Source organism: Pan paniscus, chromosome 13 (assembly GCF_029289425.2).
Source record: "Pan paniscus chromosome 13, NHGRI_mPanPan1-v2.0_pri, whole genome shotgun sequence".
NCBI lineage: Eukaryota > Metazoa > Chordata > Mammalia > Primates > Hominidae > Pan > Pan paniscus.
The window spans coordinates 121,950,092-121,967,651 of record NC_073262.2 but is presented as its reverse complement, the minus strand read 5'-3'; the positions used below and the strand labels follow the sequence as shown (position 1 = coordinate 121,967,651).

Here is a 17,560-nt window from a genome sequence, read left to right as displayed (position 1 = left end):
AATTTATGCTTTTTTTTTTTTTGACAGGTTGCCCAGGCTGGAGTGCAGTAGTGTGATCATAGCTCACTGCAATCTCTATCTCCTGGGCTCAAGTGATCTTCCTGCCTCAGCCTTCTGAATAGCTAAGACTACAGGCATGCTGTCCCATCAGAACCAGACCCAGTGAATTTTTTTTTTTTTTTGAGGGAGTGTCTCACACTGTCACCCACGTTGGAGTACGATGGCATGATTTCAGCTCACTGCAACCTCCACCTCCCAGGCTCAAGCAATCCTCCTGCCTCAGCCTCCTGAGTAGCTGGGACTACAGGTACACACCACCACACCCAGCTAATTTTTGTATTTTCTGTACAGACAGGGTTTTGCCATGTTTCCAGGCTGGAATTTTAATTTTTAGTAGAGACGAGGTCTTGCTATGTTTCCCAGGCTAGTCTCCGACTCCTGAGCTCAAGTGATTCTCCTACTTCAGCCTCTCAAAGTACTGGGATTACAGGTGTGAGCCACTGTACCCAACCTTATTATTTATTTATTTATTTATTGAGACAGGGTCTCACTCTGTTGCCTAGGCTGGAATGCAGTAGTGCGATCGTGGCTCACTGCAGCCTTGACCTCCCTGGGCTCAGATAATCCTCCTTCCTCAGCCTCCTGAGTAAGTAGGACTACATGTGTGTGACACCATGCCTGGCTAATTTTTTGTGTGTTTTTGTTTTTTGGGTTTTTTTTTTGGTAGAGACAGGGTTTTGCCATGTTGCCCAGGCTGGAATTTTTGCTTTTAACCAAACATATTTTACATAACTCACAAGGGGAAGAATAGTCTATGATATTTATTCAGACACTTGTCATTTCTGTTCCTCTTCTTCATTCCTGATGTTTCTACTAGCAATTAATTATCTTAGTTTTTCTTCATCTGAGAATATCCTTATTTCACTTTCATTCTTAAAGTATATTTTTGCTGGATATAGAATCCTCAGTTGACAGCTCATTTCTCTCACAACTTTAAAGATGTTATTTCACTTCCTTCTGGCCCCCATGGTTTATAATGAAAAATTCAGTTTTCTGAATCCCATTGTTCTTTAGTCGTGTGTTTAAGATTTTTTCTTTATAGAATTTTTGATTATAATGTGTCAAGAGTATAGACTTCTTTGAGTTTATTCTATTTGGCATTCCTTAAGCTTCTTTAATCTTTAGGCTTATGTCTTTTCACACATTTGGGAATTTTTCAGAAATTATTTCTTCAAAATTTTTGTGTGTACTACACTTTATCCTCTTAATCTGGAATTCCAATGACATTAATTTTGGACTTTTGATATTGCCCCACAGGTCCCTGAAGTTCTGTTAACTTTTTTTTCCCAATGTTTTTTCTCTCTCTTGTTCTGATTGGATTATTTCTGTTGACCCATCTTCAAGTTGACTGACTCTTCTGTCATTTCTATCCTGCTTGGAGCTCATCCAGTGAGTTTTTATTTTAGTTATTATATTTTTTCATTTCTCAAATGGCACTTTAGAAAAACAAACAGAACAACCAGTGATAGGAGATGGGATTGGAGAAATAAGTCCAAAATTGCCTAGACAGAGCTCTGTAGGCAACAGTAGAGCATCCAGATCTTATGCAAAGTACAGAGGAAAAATCACTGGGGATTTTAAGGAAAGGAATAGAATTATGTGATATATAATTTTAAAAGGCTACTTGAGAATATATTGATAGGGGAAAGAGTGGAATCAATAGATCAGTTAGGAAGTGTTGTCTTGGTCCAAGAAAGACTGTGGTGGCCTGGGCGAGGCAATCACAGGAGCCTAGCACCTCTATCTGGCCCTGCACTGCCCCCACAGGCAGCCTGAACCTCAGGGGGCTCTAGATCCTTATGCTTCCAAGGAAACTGCTTCTTGATTCCTGTCACCATGGCAGCTACACTTCTCCTACCTGGATTGGTCGCTGGAGTGGCATCATCAGCACTAAATGACTGATCCTCACAATAAGAACTGGTTGTCATGGTGCTACTAATTATGCAAACAAGAATCTGCCTTTCTTCTGCAGGCTCAGCGTCCTTGACTAGCTCTGTACCTAAGGGAAAATCAGGGAGAGAGAGAAGATCATGACGTCGGAGCCAAGGGGAGGCTAGCTGTCAGGTGGTTGCTGAGTCACTATTCCTCAAGACTTGCCCAAGTCAAAACTGCAACTAGAGGCCCTTATATAGTGGGGTGAGGGGAGCTTACACTGTGGAGGGGGAGCCCCTGGCACATATACACACAAATTCCAAATCCGATTTTCCTCCCATTTTAGAGCTTCTTTGAACTGTTTCCTTCTCTGAGCAAAACTTTGTCACAGATTGAGGCCTTCCTCCTCTCCCAGCCCCATTACCCTGCAGAGAGGCAGTTTTAGGACAACTTGCTACTGGATTTTTTAAAGTGAGTTTTCATGAAAATTCTTTAAGCAGGCTTGTCTGCAAGTAAGACAGTGGGCCTCAGCCAGAGCTTCTGAATTAAAATATGTAAAGCCAGAACAGAGAGGACATTTGGGGTGGGGATTGAAATAGTAAAACTCCTTGGTACACATGGAGCCTAGGCTTCTGATCTCCTTCTCCTTCCGGACATCATTTGTAACATGAATGTAAGACAGAGTAGGACCACAGCTGAATTACAATCTTCCTTCGCCCACTCTCCCCAGCTACACTTTATGGTAGTCTTTCTTTCTTCTTGGGAAAGAAAGTTCCTTCCTATGAACCCATGGTTCAATAGGCCTGAAAACCTGCTAAGTCTTCTGAGGGTATTACTCTTAGCATTAGAATCCCTTCCAATGAACAGTAAAAAGAAGAGCAGCATCAATGCTCCTGTACATTTATCATTTTGATAGCCATTCTCCTGGTGGTTTAAAATCTTAAAATACAGAGAGGAGCACACTCACCTTTGTTCAGCCGACCCAAAGACCAATATTTCCCTTTTTCCAGGAGCATTATACTTCACAAAGCAGGTTCACGTTCATTTGCTCTTAGGCCTCAAATTATTGCTATAAATTTATTTTAAAATAGCATGTCCAGTACATAATCAGTGACAACCAGATAAACCTCTAGTTTTTGGCGTGACAAGACAGAAACTTGTGTCGGATCCTCCTAACATTGGGTATATACTCTAGGCAAAATATAAAAATAACTGTATGAAACCATGGAGACTGATCAAGAGTTAGAAACCTATAGGGAGTATAGTCCTCAAAAAAAGGAAGTCCACCAAGTGACTTATACATGTATAGGCTTTTCCTCTGAAGATACTTCAGAGTTCACTGCAGTACACAGGGAAACAGCTCTGTCAGCAAGTGGCAGTCTTACTAAGGAAACAGCTTTTGGAGTACAGAGATGCCGGAGCATCTGGAAATTGAGGAAGAAATTTAGAAAATGAATAAATTACAGAGAGAGGAACTCAAAATCTGCATCCTAACTCCCCTCCAATTCTTAGCTATCTTCTAAATGGCACTTGCGCAGGGTGAGATTTCAAGGAACCTAGTGAAAAAGTCAAATATCTAAACAGAGATTTTGGCAGCTGTCACAGTGTTAGGGTGACTGAGTTTGGAGTTCAGGACCCGTAAAATAGAGAGTTTTGGTAAATGACTTTGGGTTATGTTGAAATCCAAAAAGGACCACACCTTAGCCATAAGCACCATATCCCAGGACTAAGAGATACAGGCTAGAATTGAGAATAGGATGAAGTACTCCTTCCCTAACCAGACTGCCACAGGATCAAGACTTTTTACCCAAAATTTAATTGCCTGCCAGAACAAACTCAAACTATTACCCTTTAAAGATAATAATATAATTCAGATCCTTTGTAATGTATCAACCCCAAATGTTCACTATACAAACCCTTAGGTTTAAGTAATCCACTATCTCGACCTCCCAAAGTGCTGAGATTACAAGCATGAGCCACCATGCCCAGTTTAATAAATGTTTTAAGCTTAATGAAAAAAAATTTAAGTGCCAGTCTAAGAGTTAGAAAGCTCACAAACTAGCTTGTAAGTACACAAGAGTGAAAGCAAGAGGTCAGTTAGTTAGTTACTACAACAACTCAATTTAAAAGAGTACAGTGTCCAAGGCCTGGCATGGTGGCTCATGCCAGTAATGCCAACACTTTGGGGGGCCAAGGTGGGAGGATTGCTTGAGCCTAGGAGTTTGAGATCAGCCTGGGAAACATGGCAAAACCCTGTCTCTACAAAAATAAATAAAATAAATAAATAAAATTGGCTGGGCATGGTAGTGTGCACCTGTAGTCCCAGCTACTCTGGAGCCTAAGGTTGAGTAGAGGTCGAGTGGAGGTTGTGGTGATCTGAAATTGCAAGACTGTCTCAAAAAAAAAAAGTATAATGTGCAGTGGTTTGGACCAAGGCGATGGCAGTGGATGTGGAGTAAAGTGGATGGATGTGCCATATATATATACATATGTATATATATATATACATATGTATATATATGTGTATATATATGTATATAGCAGATCGAACCTATATGATTTCTAAAGGGTTTTAAGTGGGCCAGAGTAAAGAGTGTCAAGGATAATAAAATAAATTCCTTGAGTGCCTACTGTTTCATCACTGTTCATATTTGATTCTCACAACAAACCTGAGTAGGTACAACTTGCACCCGTATCTTACGTGCCATCCGTTTCTACAGCCTTAGGACTGGGAGTACAGGCGGTGGTTGTTGGGACCCAGCTAATGTCCGAAAGGAGCCGGGTCAGGAATTCCAAGAGATGAGGGTGGGGAGGCGGTAGGGGAAGGAGCTGGGGAGGCGACCGCAGGGGCAGGGCCCGCCCACGATTGGCTGAACTGCCGAGGAGGGTTAAACAGATTGCGAGTCGCGGGCAGGTGGGAAGCTGCAGCCCCGCTCAGCCCCTCGGCCGTGGCCGCTACCTTCACTGAGACTTGGCCGGGGAGTGAGCGCGCCGAGCCTGGGAGGATACAGCACCCACTGTGGCCTGGGAGCTCCGAGGGGCTCCAGCTGCTTGTCTGCTTCCTGCTGCTGAACAGCTGCCCCGGGGGCTGCAGCGACATTAGTGCCCACGGTCAGGAGGAACCCTGGGGGGTGCGGGCAGGGCCAAGAGAGCGATCCTGAGAAGTGGGGGTCTGCAGGGGGCCTCAAGGCTAGGAAACTTGGAAGTAAAAGAATGTGCTTAAGGAGGTGAGAAGAGAAAAAGGTAGACAGCGTCTCGCGGAAAGAGGCATAGGCTTCAGATAGGCTGGGCATATGGGGTCTGGACTCACGAGAAGTGGGTTCAGGTGAAAATTGGGGATTTGGGAAGAGGTCAGAAAGACAAATGAACAGAGAGAGGTAAAACTGGCCTATGTGGCCACAGGAGAAGCAAGAAAGGCCAGAAAAAGAGTTGACCAGGGCTGCGGGTATCGGGGTCTTGGCTCCAGGGAGAAGCCTGGGCCGGGAGACGAGCCAGGGCTTCCTCGTGCTGTGATCCGGTTTCCAATAAGGGGACCGCTGAGGGAAAGCAGGATGGAGGGGGAATGGGACCATCCTTCTCCCCTTCCCCCGCACCAATCCGCGTAGACCCCGCGCTGACTCACGTGCCAGACTGCGCAAACTCGACAATTCCTGCGCAGAGCACATGGGGAAGAGAGCGCAAACTCCTAGTCTGTCGCCCCCTCTCCCTGCCTGATTTTTGGTTTTAGAGGCCAATGCAGCGGATTCGGGAACAACTGTGGGAGGAGGCCTGGTGGCAATGAGAGGATGAGGGCCGTGGGGAAGGACCGCCAAGCCTTGCGGAGATGTCTCGCCCACATTCTGCCCAGCGCCGCCGCCACGCTGGCCTCCCCAACTCTCAGCACCACGGACAGCGCCAGGCGCGCTCCGGGTCCACGCCGAGCCCGAGCGAGTCACCACTCCTTCCCACCAGTCCTGGGAACGCTGCCTCAGAGAATCAGCTCCCCTTCCCGAAGCTCTTTCCCTTCTCCTCAGGGTGTTGGAGGTTCCACTACTTCCTTAAGGAGGCTTTCTCATCCCCAAATGTCTCTACTTAAAACTTTGTCACGCTTACCCCCAGGAAATTATTAGACATCCATTTGACTGGGTAGGAGAATTCCCTTTTCTAAAGACCTGTCCAGAATGGCTCATGGTAACTACACTATAGCAAAAAACAGACTGTCCTCCAGCCCTATCTCACTGATCTGGAAGAAGTAAGGTGTGCATAGCATTAGGGGTTCTCTTCCCCAACCCCTGTCCTTCCTCTTATGCACAGTTGGGCAAACTGTGGGCTTCAGGAAAAGGATCCAGAGCCTCAAATCCTAAACAAAATACTTTTTCTAATGATTCCAGGCCTCCTCCCTAACACTTCCAGGCTTCAATGACTTCCCTAAGATGAAGCTCACCTGTTTCCCCATGCCCCACCTACCCACCTGATTACTATTCCCATGTGCTTAGCTTTCTGAGCCTCTGCGCATCTGAACTTCTACAGGCTGCTCTTTGTCTGTAAATCTGGTTATCTGTAAGTTGGTACCAAGAGTGAATGAGGCCCAGGGGTTGAAGAATATGGCAAGTGGTGATGGAGGAAGGGAAAAATTAGAGAAGAAGACTTGAAGTGGACAAAGCGGCCTGGTAGTGGGAACAGAGGTCAGGGGTCCAGGAGTGACAGTACAAGGAAGCTGCTTCTCTTCAACTGGGATGTGGAAGGCTTCTGGCCAGGTTCCTTGCTGACACCACTATTTTGCCCTTAGATGGTCAGGACCAAGTAGGAGTGGGGCAGCTTTGGACCCTCCAAGGATTTGCCACCCCAGTCTTCCAGCATTTACAGGTTGTGCTCCAGCAGATTATACCCCAAGGTAAGTAAAAGCTGGAGAACAGAGGTTGGGGCCTGGTTAGAGATGGGGAGGGGGGAAGAGGGGCTATCCGACCTGAGGGTAGGCTTTCGGTTCCCCAAATGTCTCTACTTAAAACTTTGTCACATTTACCCCCATGGGGATGAGACAGGAGTAGGAGTGGGATCTGGATGGGTGGACTATTTGCACTAGAACACCTTGGAAGAGCCCAGTAGAGGCTTCTAGGGAAAAAAAAAAAAAAACCTGAAAACGGCCAGCATCCAACTCCTTGAGACTAGTCTCCCCCCAACCCAGCACTATATGAGCTTTTCCAAAGCCAGGACTCTTCAAAAGTTCTCAGACAGGAAAACACACTTCAGCCTCTGAGTAGGAAATTGTATGACAAACAGATGGGAGGAATGAAAGGGAGTGGAGAGTCCATTGGCAACATGTGGCTGACCCTGTTTCACAGCAGAGTTTCATGAATGTTGGGGAGGAGACAGATAGGAAATCTTCCTTGAGTTCATATTACTGCTGCTAAGACTAACATGTGCATAGTGCCTTAGAGCAGTAGTTCTCAAAGTGCACCCCTGGACTGGCAGCATCAACCTCGCCAGGGAACTTGTTAGAAATGGGAATTTTTGAACTTCACCACAGACCTACTGCATCAGAAGCCCTAGGGGTGGGAAACAGCAGTCCGTATTTTAACAGACCTTGCAGGAGATTCTGATGCACATGCTAAAGTTTGATAATCACTGCCTTAGCATTTTCTAAGCACTCTTTACATTCCTAACCTCATTTAATCCTCACAATAGCATCAAATGAACCAGCAAAGAGACTGTAATCATAATCCTAATTTGAATATTATATGCTAGGCACTATGCTAAGCAACTTTAATACATCATCTTGTTTAATTCTCTGTAAAATGTAATCTAATATATACTTGAGAGAAAGGTTACTCTGATCCCTGGAGTGGATCCGAGTGTCTCAGGTGTCAACTCACCCCCCATCCTTTCATCCGCAGGTCTGTTCTGGAAGGATGACATCACCCAGGATGCAATGATCCAAAAGATGGAGCATGCCAGCAGACTGCATCCCCAAGATCCATGCCTGAAGGATGGGAAGGCACTTTTCCCCACTAAAACCACTGAGGTGAGGTGCATGAGGCCTGTGGTCATTCCAAGCATTCTGGCAGACAGACGGAACAGGGAAGGAATGTGTGCTAAAACTGCAGGTAGAAGTTGCCAGGAGCACTGTGAGGAGAATAATTCAGAGGTCCTGTTTGGAATCAGCAGAGAAGAATTTCATGATCCATTAGTGATATCTGCAAAGGGAGGGGAGGTGGGTGTGGCAAGCCTAGGTCCAATTTGTCATTCCCTGTCTCTTCTAGCAAGAGGAGAAACTTCGACTCCTATTCCCCACAGTGAGACTCATGTATCTTCTCAAGAATTGTGAATCCCTGACTTTGTATCCAATTGCTTTTCCTGTGGGGCCCTCTCACCCTTTTCTGCCTCCTCCTTGACTCCTGGTTTCCCTCCTCAGAGCCCCCTGGCCAAGGTGAACAGGGATCAGTGCTTTACCTCCGAAGTGGTTTCTAAGGCCCTGAAACAAGAGGTGGCCAACCCTGTCAAGGTGAGGGGCTCACTTTTTCTAGGGAGGTTGGACCTGTTTAAATGAGGGAGGCAGATAGGAAGAAGGGAATGGGCATTGAGGTGAGGGCAGATCGCTGCAGAAAAGATTTTTCCATTCCTAATCAAAGGTACTTCTAATTTCCTGTCTCTCTCAGATTACCTATAGGTGTTCATATGGGGGGCTGGACATGATGCAGGCGCTGGGAGCCTCTAAGGAAGAAATTATCTATAAGATCATGCGTGAGTTTAAAATAGGCATTGAAACTGCAGAGTTTTCAAAATTAAACGTCCTTTTTGCCATATATGCCCTTGTATGTAGCACGTGATAGCAACACTCCCTTGATGAATGGGAGGTGCAGCTCAGAGACCCTCACATTCAGCCTCCCCCTTGCTCTACTCTATGGCCTGGGCAAGTCACCCGGGCAAGGCTCTGAGACATCTCCTTGGGATCTCTGAACTCTTCAGAATCCAGAATGGAAACCACCCATCTAGTACTCCCATCCATCTTTATAGATGAGAAATTGGGGCCCAGGCCATGGGACATACTCAAGGCAACACCATGAGTTTGTGGCAGAGCCAAGACTGGACCCAGGTCTCCTGATTTCCAGCTCTTTCCCCTGCATAGTCCCTGCCCTATCCACTCAAGAACTGCAGTGGGATTTGGCCATTCCAAACATCAGACTCCTCCACACTGAAAAAAGAGGTTTTTTTTTTTTTTTTTTTGGACTAAGACCTAAATTATAAGAAGGTGGCAACCAGAGGAAGATGTAAAGGAAGGGCATCTGAGGCAGACAGCATTGCCACTACGAATGTCCTGAGACGCCCATACCATGTCATGTTAAGGAATAGACAGAAAAGTCAGTGGTCGAAGATGAGGGTGGAGAATTAGGCCCAGGACTGACCACACAGGGGCTCACAGATCATAGCAAAAGGTTTGAATTTCATTCTAAGTGCAGTGGGAATTTAACTGGGAAATTTTAAGGAAAGGAATGTCACAACATGATATGATTTTAAAAGGCCACCCTGGTGATGTTGGGGAATGAACTGTAAGGAGAGCAAAAGTGAAAACTGAGAAGTCTGTAAGGAGGGGCTCATCCTGGTCCAGGGAGACTGAGGTGGCTTGAATTTGGGTGGTGGCAGTGAAGCAGGGCACCCCCGGCTGGCTGCACCCTCCATCTAAAGGCAACCTGCACCACAGGGGGTTCCAGCTCCTCATGCTCTCCAAGGAAACAGATTCCTACTTCCACAATGTGGCAGCTGGGCTTCCTAAGCCTGGATTGGTTGCTGGGGCAACATAATCAGAGCTCAGTGACAGAAGTGACAGAGACCTACCTGTGGGGGACTGGTTGCCCTGGTGCTCCCAGGAATAATGCAAACAAGGAGCTGCCATTCTTCTCCAGACCTAAGCTTAAGGGCAAACCATGGAGAGACAGGGCTACATGTGAGACCCAAGGGGACAGGCTCTCAGTTGGTGAGCTGTCACCATGCTGAAGGGCTACTCAAATCAGGCTGTTACTACAGTATTTGTGGAAGGAGGGCAGATGAGGGAGGAGCCACCGTCTCACATCCTGACTCTAGCTCCCTTGTTTCTTCTTGTTTTAGGGCTTCTCTGGGCCATTTCCTACTGTGGGCCGCAACCCTGTGGCTGATTGAGACCTCATGTGAAGCCTCCCTGCCCCAGCACCCTTCCCATTGCCCTTCAGAGGAGCAGTTCTTGGATGACCCAGATTTGAATCATTAAAGTAGACTCTCATGCAAACACTGAGTTTGTCTTGAGGCAAGATGGGTGGGGGTTGAACTTGGCCAGAGCCTCCAAACAGAGGGAGGTAGGACCAAAACATGGGGTGGGGATGAGGGGAGCACAACTCTTGGCTGATGGAAGACTGGCTTCTGTCTTGTTTTCCTTCCACTGATAATTCCCGGAGTGGGGAAAGTGAGAGTGAGACCACAGCTGGAATGGCAGCCCCCCTAACCCAGCCACATCCCAGCCACACTGTGTGGTCTAGTTGCCCATCCTTTCACGTTATGGGGAGGTGGACTCCATATTCATTTCTTTTACCCCTCATGCCAGACAGGCCTGGATCCTGCTGTTTTTTGAGGGTCCCCACCTCCAGCATTATAGCCCCTACCAGGCTTTCCCACCCATCCTGTCTACAAGGAGCAACAGATCAGTGCTGAGGTCAGAGTGTACGCACACTGGACATTCTGATCATTCTAGCCAGTTTGCTCCTGGTAGCTTAAAATCTTAAAAGGGAGTTGGTAATCTCACCACCTATGCTCAGCCAACAACCAAACACTAGAATGTCCTATTTGCAGAGCTTTATACATTTTGAAGCACTTTCACACACGTTGGAGGCTCACAGGTGTAAGCAAATGGGCAGGTATCAAGACTGGGTTTCTTGGCTGTGCACAGTGGCTTACACCTGTAATCCCAGCACTTTGGGAGGCCAAGGCGGGTGGATCATTTGAGATCAGGAGTTCGAGACCAGCCTGGCCAACATGGTGAGACCCTATCTCTACTAAAAATACAAAAATTAGGCTGGGCACAGTGGCTCATGCCTATAATCCCACACTTTGGGAGGCAGGGCAAGGGGATCACCTGAGTTTAGGAGTTCGAGACCAGCCTGGCCAACATGGTGAAATCCCATCTCTACTAAAAATACAAAAATTAGCTGGGCGTAGTGGTGCACACCTGCTATCCCAGCTACTCAGGAGGCTGAGGCAGGAGAATCACTTGCACCCAGGAGGTGGAGGTTGCAGTGAGCTGAGATCACGCCCCTGCACTCCAGCCTGGGCAACAGAGCCAGATTCCATCATAAACAAACAAACAAAAATTAGCCGGGCATGGTGGCGCGCTACTCAGGAGGCTGAGGTAGGAGAATCGCTTGAACCTGGGAGGCAGAGTTGCAGTGAGCCAAGATCACACTATTGCACTGCAGCCTGGGCAACACAGTGAGACTCCATCTCAAAAAAATAAACCAAAAACAACAACAACAAACTGGGTTTCTCTAAGGAATTGGAACTTGGCCACACCACATCTTCCCCATTTAAACAACCCAGAGAAACTACACAACTAGTTCTTAATGATCCAGATTCTCAGTCATGCTACTGTGGTTGCTCTTTCCCTTATGTTCAAGAATGTAGCTAAAGCCAACGTTAGATCAGTCATACTCATTCGTACCTAGTTCTCATCAAATCAATTAACCCCTGCCACTCATCCGTCTTTTCTTCTTAAGCCTTTCTTTCTCACTCATTTTCAAACATGTATGTAATCATGTGCTTCACTGTGCCTGGCCTTTATGCTGAGTCACATATTTGGTTCCTGCCCTCAAAGACCTTTAAGAGTAGTCAGGGTGGGGTGTGGTGGCTCATTCCCATAATCCCAGCACTTTGGGAGGCTGAGGCAGGCAGATCACTTGAGCCCAGTAGTTTGAGACCAGCCTGGGCAACATGGCAAAAACCCATCTCCACAAAAATACAAAAATTAGCTGGGCATGGTGGCATGCACCTGTAGTTCCAGCTACCTGGGAGGCTGAGGTGGGAGAATCACTTGAGCCCAGGAGGTTGAGGCTGCAGTGAGCCATCATTGTGCCACTACACTCCAGTCTGGGTGACAGAGTGAGGCTGTTTAAAAAAAAAAAAAAGTCAAGAAAGTAAGCCATATAACATAGCGTCATTCAGTTATCTACAAGGAGTGAATGCAATGGATGCCCCATCCCGTATCTCCTTGCCTGCAGCTGCAGGTGGACAGTTCTTGAACCTGTCAACCTTCCCACCTCATGCCCTGGGATTCTGCTTCTCATCCTGCAGGCTTTCTGCAATGCCAAGGGACTGCCCAGCTGTGCCCCAGGCAGCCCTGAAGCACCTGGGAGGTAATACCCCTAGAGGCAACTCTCAATCAGTTAAGGGCCAAATTTAGTGCAAAAATATCCCAGATTCCACCAGCCCTTAGTGAGAAATGTTCAGTATGATTCTTCAGAGGGTGCCTAGTGAGATTCAGCCTAGTCGCCCACAGTGGTAACCTGTTCAGCAACACACTTATTATTGGCTTTTCTTCCTTCTTTGGCTTACTTTCCCTGTCCTTCATCTGTGATTTCTGGAATCATCTCCCACAGGAACCACCTGCACCCAAATTATTTATTCATTCATTCATTTTTGAGACCCAGATCTCGCTCTGTCACCCAGGCTGGAGTACAGTAGTGCAACCATAGCTCACAGCAGCCTCAGTCTCTTGGGATTCTTCCACCTCACTTGAGCCCGAGAGACTGAGGCTGCTGTGAAAAATTGGAAGAATCCAATTCCTCCACCTCACTTGAACCTGAGTAGCTGGTACTACAGATGATCACCACCACACCTAATTTTTTTGGTTTTTAGTAGAGACAAGGTCTCACTATGTTCCCCAGGCTGGTCCCAAACTCTTGAGCTCAAGCAATCCTCCTGCCTTGGCCTCCCAAAGTGCTGGGATTACCAGCATGAGTCACCATGCCCAGCCCAAGTTCTTGTCTCAGTCTGCTCTTGGGTCCACCCAGACCAAGCCTACTATGTGCCAGACACTCTTCTAGGCCCTGGGGATACAGTTGTGAACAAGTCAGAGTATCCACTGCATGGATTTGGTTATAAATCATTGACTAACTGCCTGGGTATAGGGCAGAATCTAAGCAATTTATCTGGCCCACAGAGCATTCAAGTTCTTGTCTCATCAACCTCTTCAAAACTGCAGTGTTTCCCCCATCCTATGTGCACCACCAATTCAGCCCTATTTGCATTTCCCCAAACATACCCAGCTGTTTTATGCTCCTGGGCCCTTGTATCAGCAGTTCCCTCTGCATATAAGTGTCCCATCCCCAGCACACCTTGTCAGTCTTACCTGAAAAATCTAAATTCTCCTCTGTGGTCCATTCCCTGACCCTCGTAACATCACCCCCATGCCCAGAGCAAAGTTGCAGAGGCTGGAAAAGGAAAACCTATAGGGGACATTAAATAATCTGATAATTCTGGGACATGGTGAATGGGTAGGAAAGATGGGGAGTTTTTAGAAAGGAAGGCAGGTTCAGTTCCTATTGCAGAGGACCAGGTTATCTGATTTGGGTAGTATCTGATAGGTAATGAGGAGACACTAAATGTTTTTGAGCAAGAGAACACAATGAAAGTTGTGCTTAAGCATAGCCTTACATTTCTGTTTAAGGATGGATTAGAGAGCAGGAGAAAGTGGAAACGTTTTAGAAAGACTGTTGCAATGGTGGGGGTGTCCCATACACGACCTGAATGGACTGAAAGAGGACATGTATGAGAGATATTTTGAAGGATGAGTTAATAAGCCTTTGTAACTGTTACAGGTTGAATTCTGTCCCCCCACCAAAAAAAAAAAAAAAAAAAAAAAAAAAATCGTATGTTGAAGTCCTAATCCCCAGTACTTCCAAATGTGATGTTATTTGGAAATAGGGTTGTTGCAGATGTGGTTAGTTAAGATGAGGTCATTAGGACGGACTCTAATACCAATCATGGTATCCTTATAAAAAGAGGAAATACACAGTGGCCAGTGCTTGTAGTCCCAGCTACTCAAAGGCTGAGGCGAGATAATCGCTTGAGCACAGGAGTTTGAGACCATCCTAGGCAGCAGAGGGAGACCCAATCTCAAAAAAAGCAGGGGCAGGATTTGAAGACAGCCATAGCTAGAGCAAAGATGATGTGAAAAGATAAAGGGAGATGGAAGCCATCTACAAGGCAAGGAGAGAGTTCTGAAACAGATTCTCCCTCACAGCTCTCAGAGGGTATCAACCCTGCCAACAGCTTGGTTTCAGATTTCTAGCCTCCAGAGCTGTGAGACCATAAATTTCTGTTGTTTAAGCCACCCAGTCTATGGTACTTTGTTACAGCAGCCCTAGCAAACTACTACAGATGACTGGGCTTTGTTGAGAGAGGAGGCTTACCTGAATTTAGAGATTTTGTGACTGAGGGAATAAAAGTGCCATTCACAGAATACGAATATCTGGAGAATTAGTTGGAGAAGGAAAATTGATTTACTCTTAAGAGTTAAAGCTGGGAGCTCATTTAAGGACATCACACAGTTGTGTCCTCCGGTCTCTTTCCTACTTCCTTACCTTTTCTTTGGATGTCTCATCATTTTTGTCAACACATGCTGTAATATCTTCTATATTTTTTCCTGAATTTCTGCTTCTAGTAATGATGCACTAGGTCATTACCTCAAGCCTTTTGGATGTCTGATCATTTTCATCAACACATGTTGTTATATCTCCTATATTTATTTTTTCCTCAATTTCTGCTTCTGGTAATAATGCACTAGGTCATTACCTCAAGCTCATACTCCTCAGGCCCCTGCTGAAGACAACTTGTCTTAGACTGATTCCTCCCAAAGTCAAACTGTGAAATAAGGGCTTGTATAGAGGTTGTTTAGTTTGGGAAGATATCACAAGATCAAGAGTGGGAGAATGAAAAGAGCGAAACAGGAGGGCTTGGAAAGCTAATTTAAGGGTGCAAGAATGAGTTGTAGGCCACTGGGAATCAGTTCCTCTGGGGACTCTTTAAGCATCAGGTACAAGATATACCCTACAATTGTCCTTCGGAAAGAGAAATATTTATCTTCTAGTTTCCATCCGCCATTGGATCAAGAGTTGACCTATGGGATGTTAATTTCCTCATACTTCCAGGTTTTTCATGGATGAGAATGACTGAACAGATTCCCAGGAGTGCCTAATGCTGTTGTAGCAGAGCAGACTCAAATCAAAAACAAGAGATATTTAGTGCAGGTGAGGCAGGTGGTGTCAAATGATTTAGTGCAGGTGGCTGCAGCAATGGCTGGAGTTAAAAGATAACTCAGGCCAGGAAAGGTGGCTTACACCTGTAATCCCAGCAATTTGGGAGCCCGAGGCAGGCAGATTGCTTGAGCTCAGGAGTTTGAGACCAGCCTGGGAAACATAGCAAAATCACATTTCAAAAAAATATGTAAAAATTAGCTAGGCGTGGTGGTGCGTGCCTGTAGTCCTAGTTACTTGGGAGGCTGAAGTAAGAATTACCTGAGCCCAGGAGTTCAAGGTTGCAGTGAGCTGAAATTACAGCACTGCATTCCAGCCTGGGCAACAGGGTGAAATCCTGCCTCAAAAAAAAATGTGGGTGAAAAATTACCAAAATCTTTTTTAAACCATCAAGGAGCGAGCAAGAGAGTGAGGAGAAACTGACACAGAAAAAGATCCAAGAAAGGAAAAGAATCCAGAGATAGTAGATCCAATGTTCAGGGTTGCAATGGAGAAATTTTCCATTCTTAGGAGGTAGATGACCAGCCCGGGCAATGCAGTGAGACCTCGTCTTAACAAAAAATAAAATTAGTGGGGCAGGGCAGCACACACTGGTAGTCTTAGCTACTTGAGAGGCTGAGGCAGGAACACTGATTGAGCCTGGTAGGTCGAGCCTGCAAGTAAGCCAAGGTTGCACCACTGCACTCCAGCCTGGGTGACAGAGCAAGACCCTCTCTCGGCAGTGGCGGGGAAAAAGCCGAGAAAAGACTGATTTAGACAGCCTGTGGAGCTAGAGGAGTAGATGTTAGAATCCAGGGCTTGTGAAAGGAAGAATTCTAGTAAACTTCTCCGTGTTTTGGCCTGGGAACAAGAAACAAACTCCAAGCATAAAGATAAAAAAGTAAAATTGGCTGGGCATGGTGGTGCATGCCTGTAATCCCAGCTACTCTGGGAGGCCGAGGCAGAAGAATCACTTGAACCCAGGAGGTGGAGGTTGCAGTAAGCTGAGATCGTGCCATTGCACTCCAGCCTGGGCAATAAGAGTGAAACTCTGTCTCAAAAAATAAATAAATACATAAATAAATACATAAATAAATACATAAATAAATACATAAAAAAGTAGTAACCTTGCTCAGTCTGCAGTATGGCTCTGAAATTGGATTAAGGTTATATTAGATTGCTAGTGCTTTCAGGCACTTGCAGACATAAATGAAAATCCATCAAAACTTTAAATTATTTCTACAGATAATTTTCCAAATACTATGCTCTGCACAATAGATAACAAAAACAGACTCACAGTGATTTCAATGAAAAACATTGGTTCCAACATAAAACATCTGTGCTTGCTATGTTCAAACCTACAAAGACCAAACTATAATTTTTGACAGGAAACCAGAAACCACAGAGAGTAAGTTTTTTTTTGTTTTTTTTTTTTTTGTTTTTTTGAGATGGAGTCTAGCTCTGTTGCCCACGCTGGAGTGCAGTGTCCAGGCATGGTGGCGTATGCCTGTAATCCCAACACTCTGGAAGGCCGAGGTGGGTGGACCACCTGAGGTCAGGAGTTCGAGACCAGCCTGGCCAACATGGTGAAACCCCCATCTCTATTAAAAAATAGAAAAGTTAGGCTGGGCATGGTGGCTTACACCTATAATCCCAGCACTTTGGGAGGCCAAGGCATGCAGATCACCTGAGGTCAGGAGTTCAAGACCAGCCTGACCAACATGGAGAAACCCTGTCTCTACTAAAAATACAAAATTATCCAGGCATGGTGGCGCAAGCCTGTAATCCCAGCTACTCGGGAAGCTGAGGCAGGAGAATCGCTTGAACCCAGGAGGCAGAGGTTGCGGTGAGCCGAGATCACGCCATTGTACTCCAGCCTGGGCAACAAGAGCGAAACTCCGTCTCAAAAAAAAAACAAATACAAAAACAAAAATTAGCTGTGTGTGGTGGCTCATACCTGTAGTCCCAGCTACTCAAGAGGCTAAGGCACGAGAATCACTTGAACCCAGGAAGCGGAGGTTGCAGTGAGCCGAGATTGCACCACTGCAATCCAGCCTGGGCAACAGAGTGAGACTTGGTCTCAAAAAAAAAAAAAAAAAAAGTTTTTTAAAAGAACTAAATATGCCAAAATACATGTGGCAAAAACTAATCGGACTTAAAGGAGAAATAGAAAAATTCACTTTTATGGTTGGAGATGTCAACACCACTCTATCAGTAATAGATGAAGCAAGCAGAAAATCTATAAGGCTATAAATGATCTGAACAGAACTGTGAATCAACTTGACCTAATTGACATGTAGAATACACCATCCCAAAACTGCAAAATAACATTCTTTTTCTTCTAGAGACAGGGTCTCACTATGTCACCCAGGCTGGGGTCCAGTTGTGTGATCATA

At 45.8% G+C, this 17,560-nt stretch overlaps 1 protein-coding gene across 1 annotated transcript; it reads left to right on the top strand.

Moving 5' to 3' along the window:
* Window positions 1-3,455: 3,455 nt before the first annotated feature.
* RESP18 (regulated endocrine specific protein 18) lies at window positions 3,456-10,154 on the top strand. Its single transcript, XM_063595090.1, has 7 exons — window positions 3,456-3,471; window positions 4,816-5,043; window positions 6,701-6,805; window positions 7,806-7,933; window positions 8,324-8,413; window positions 8,568-8,652; window positions 10,015-10,154. The coding sequence occupies exons 1-7, from the start codon at window positions 3,456-3,458 to the stop codon at window positions 10,059-10,061; spliced, it is 699 nt and encodes a 232-aa protein (XP_063451160.1). The 3' UTR covers window positions 10,062-10,154.
* The last annotated feature ends 7,406 nt before the right edge of the window (window positions 10,155-17,560 follow it).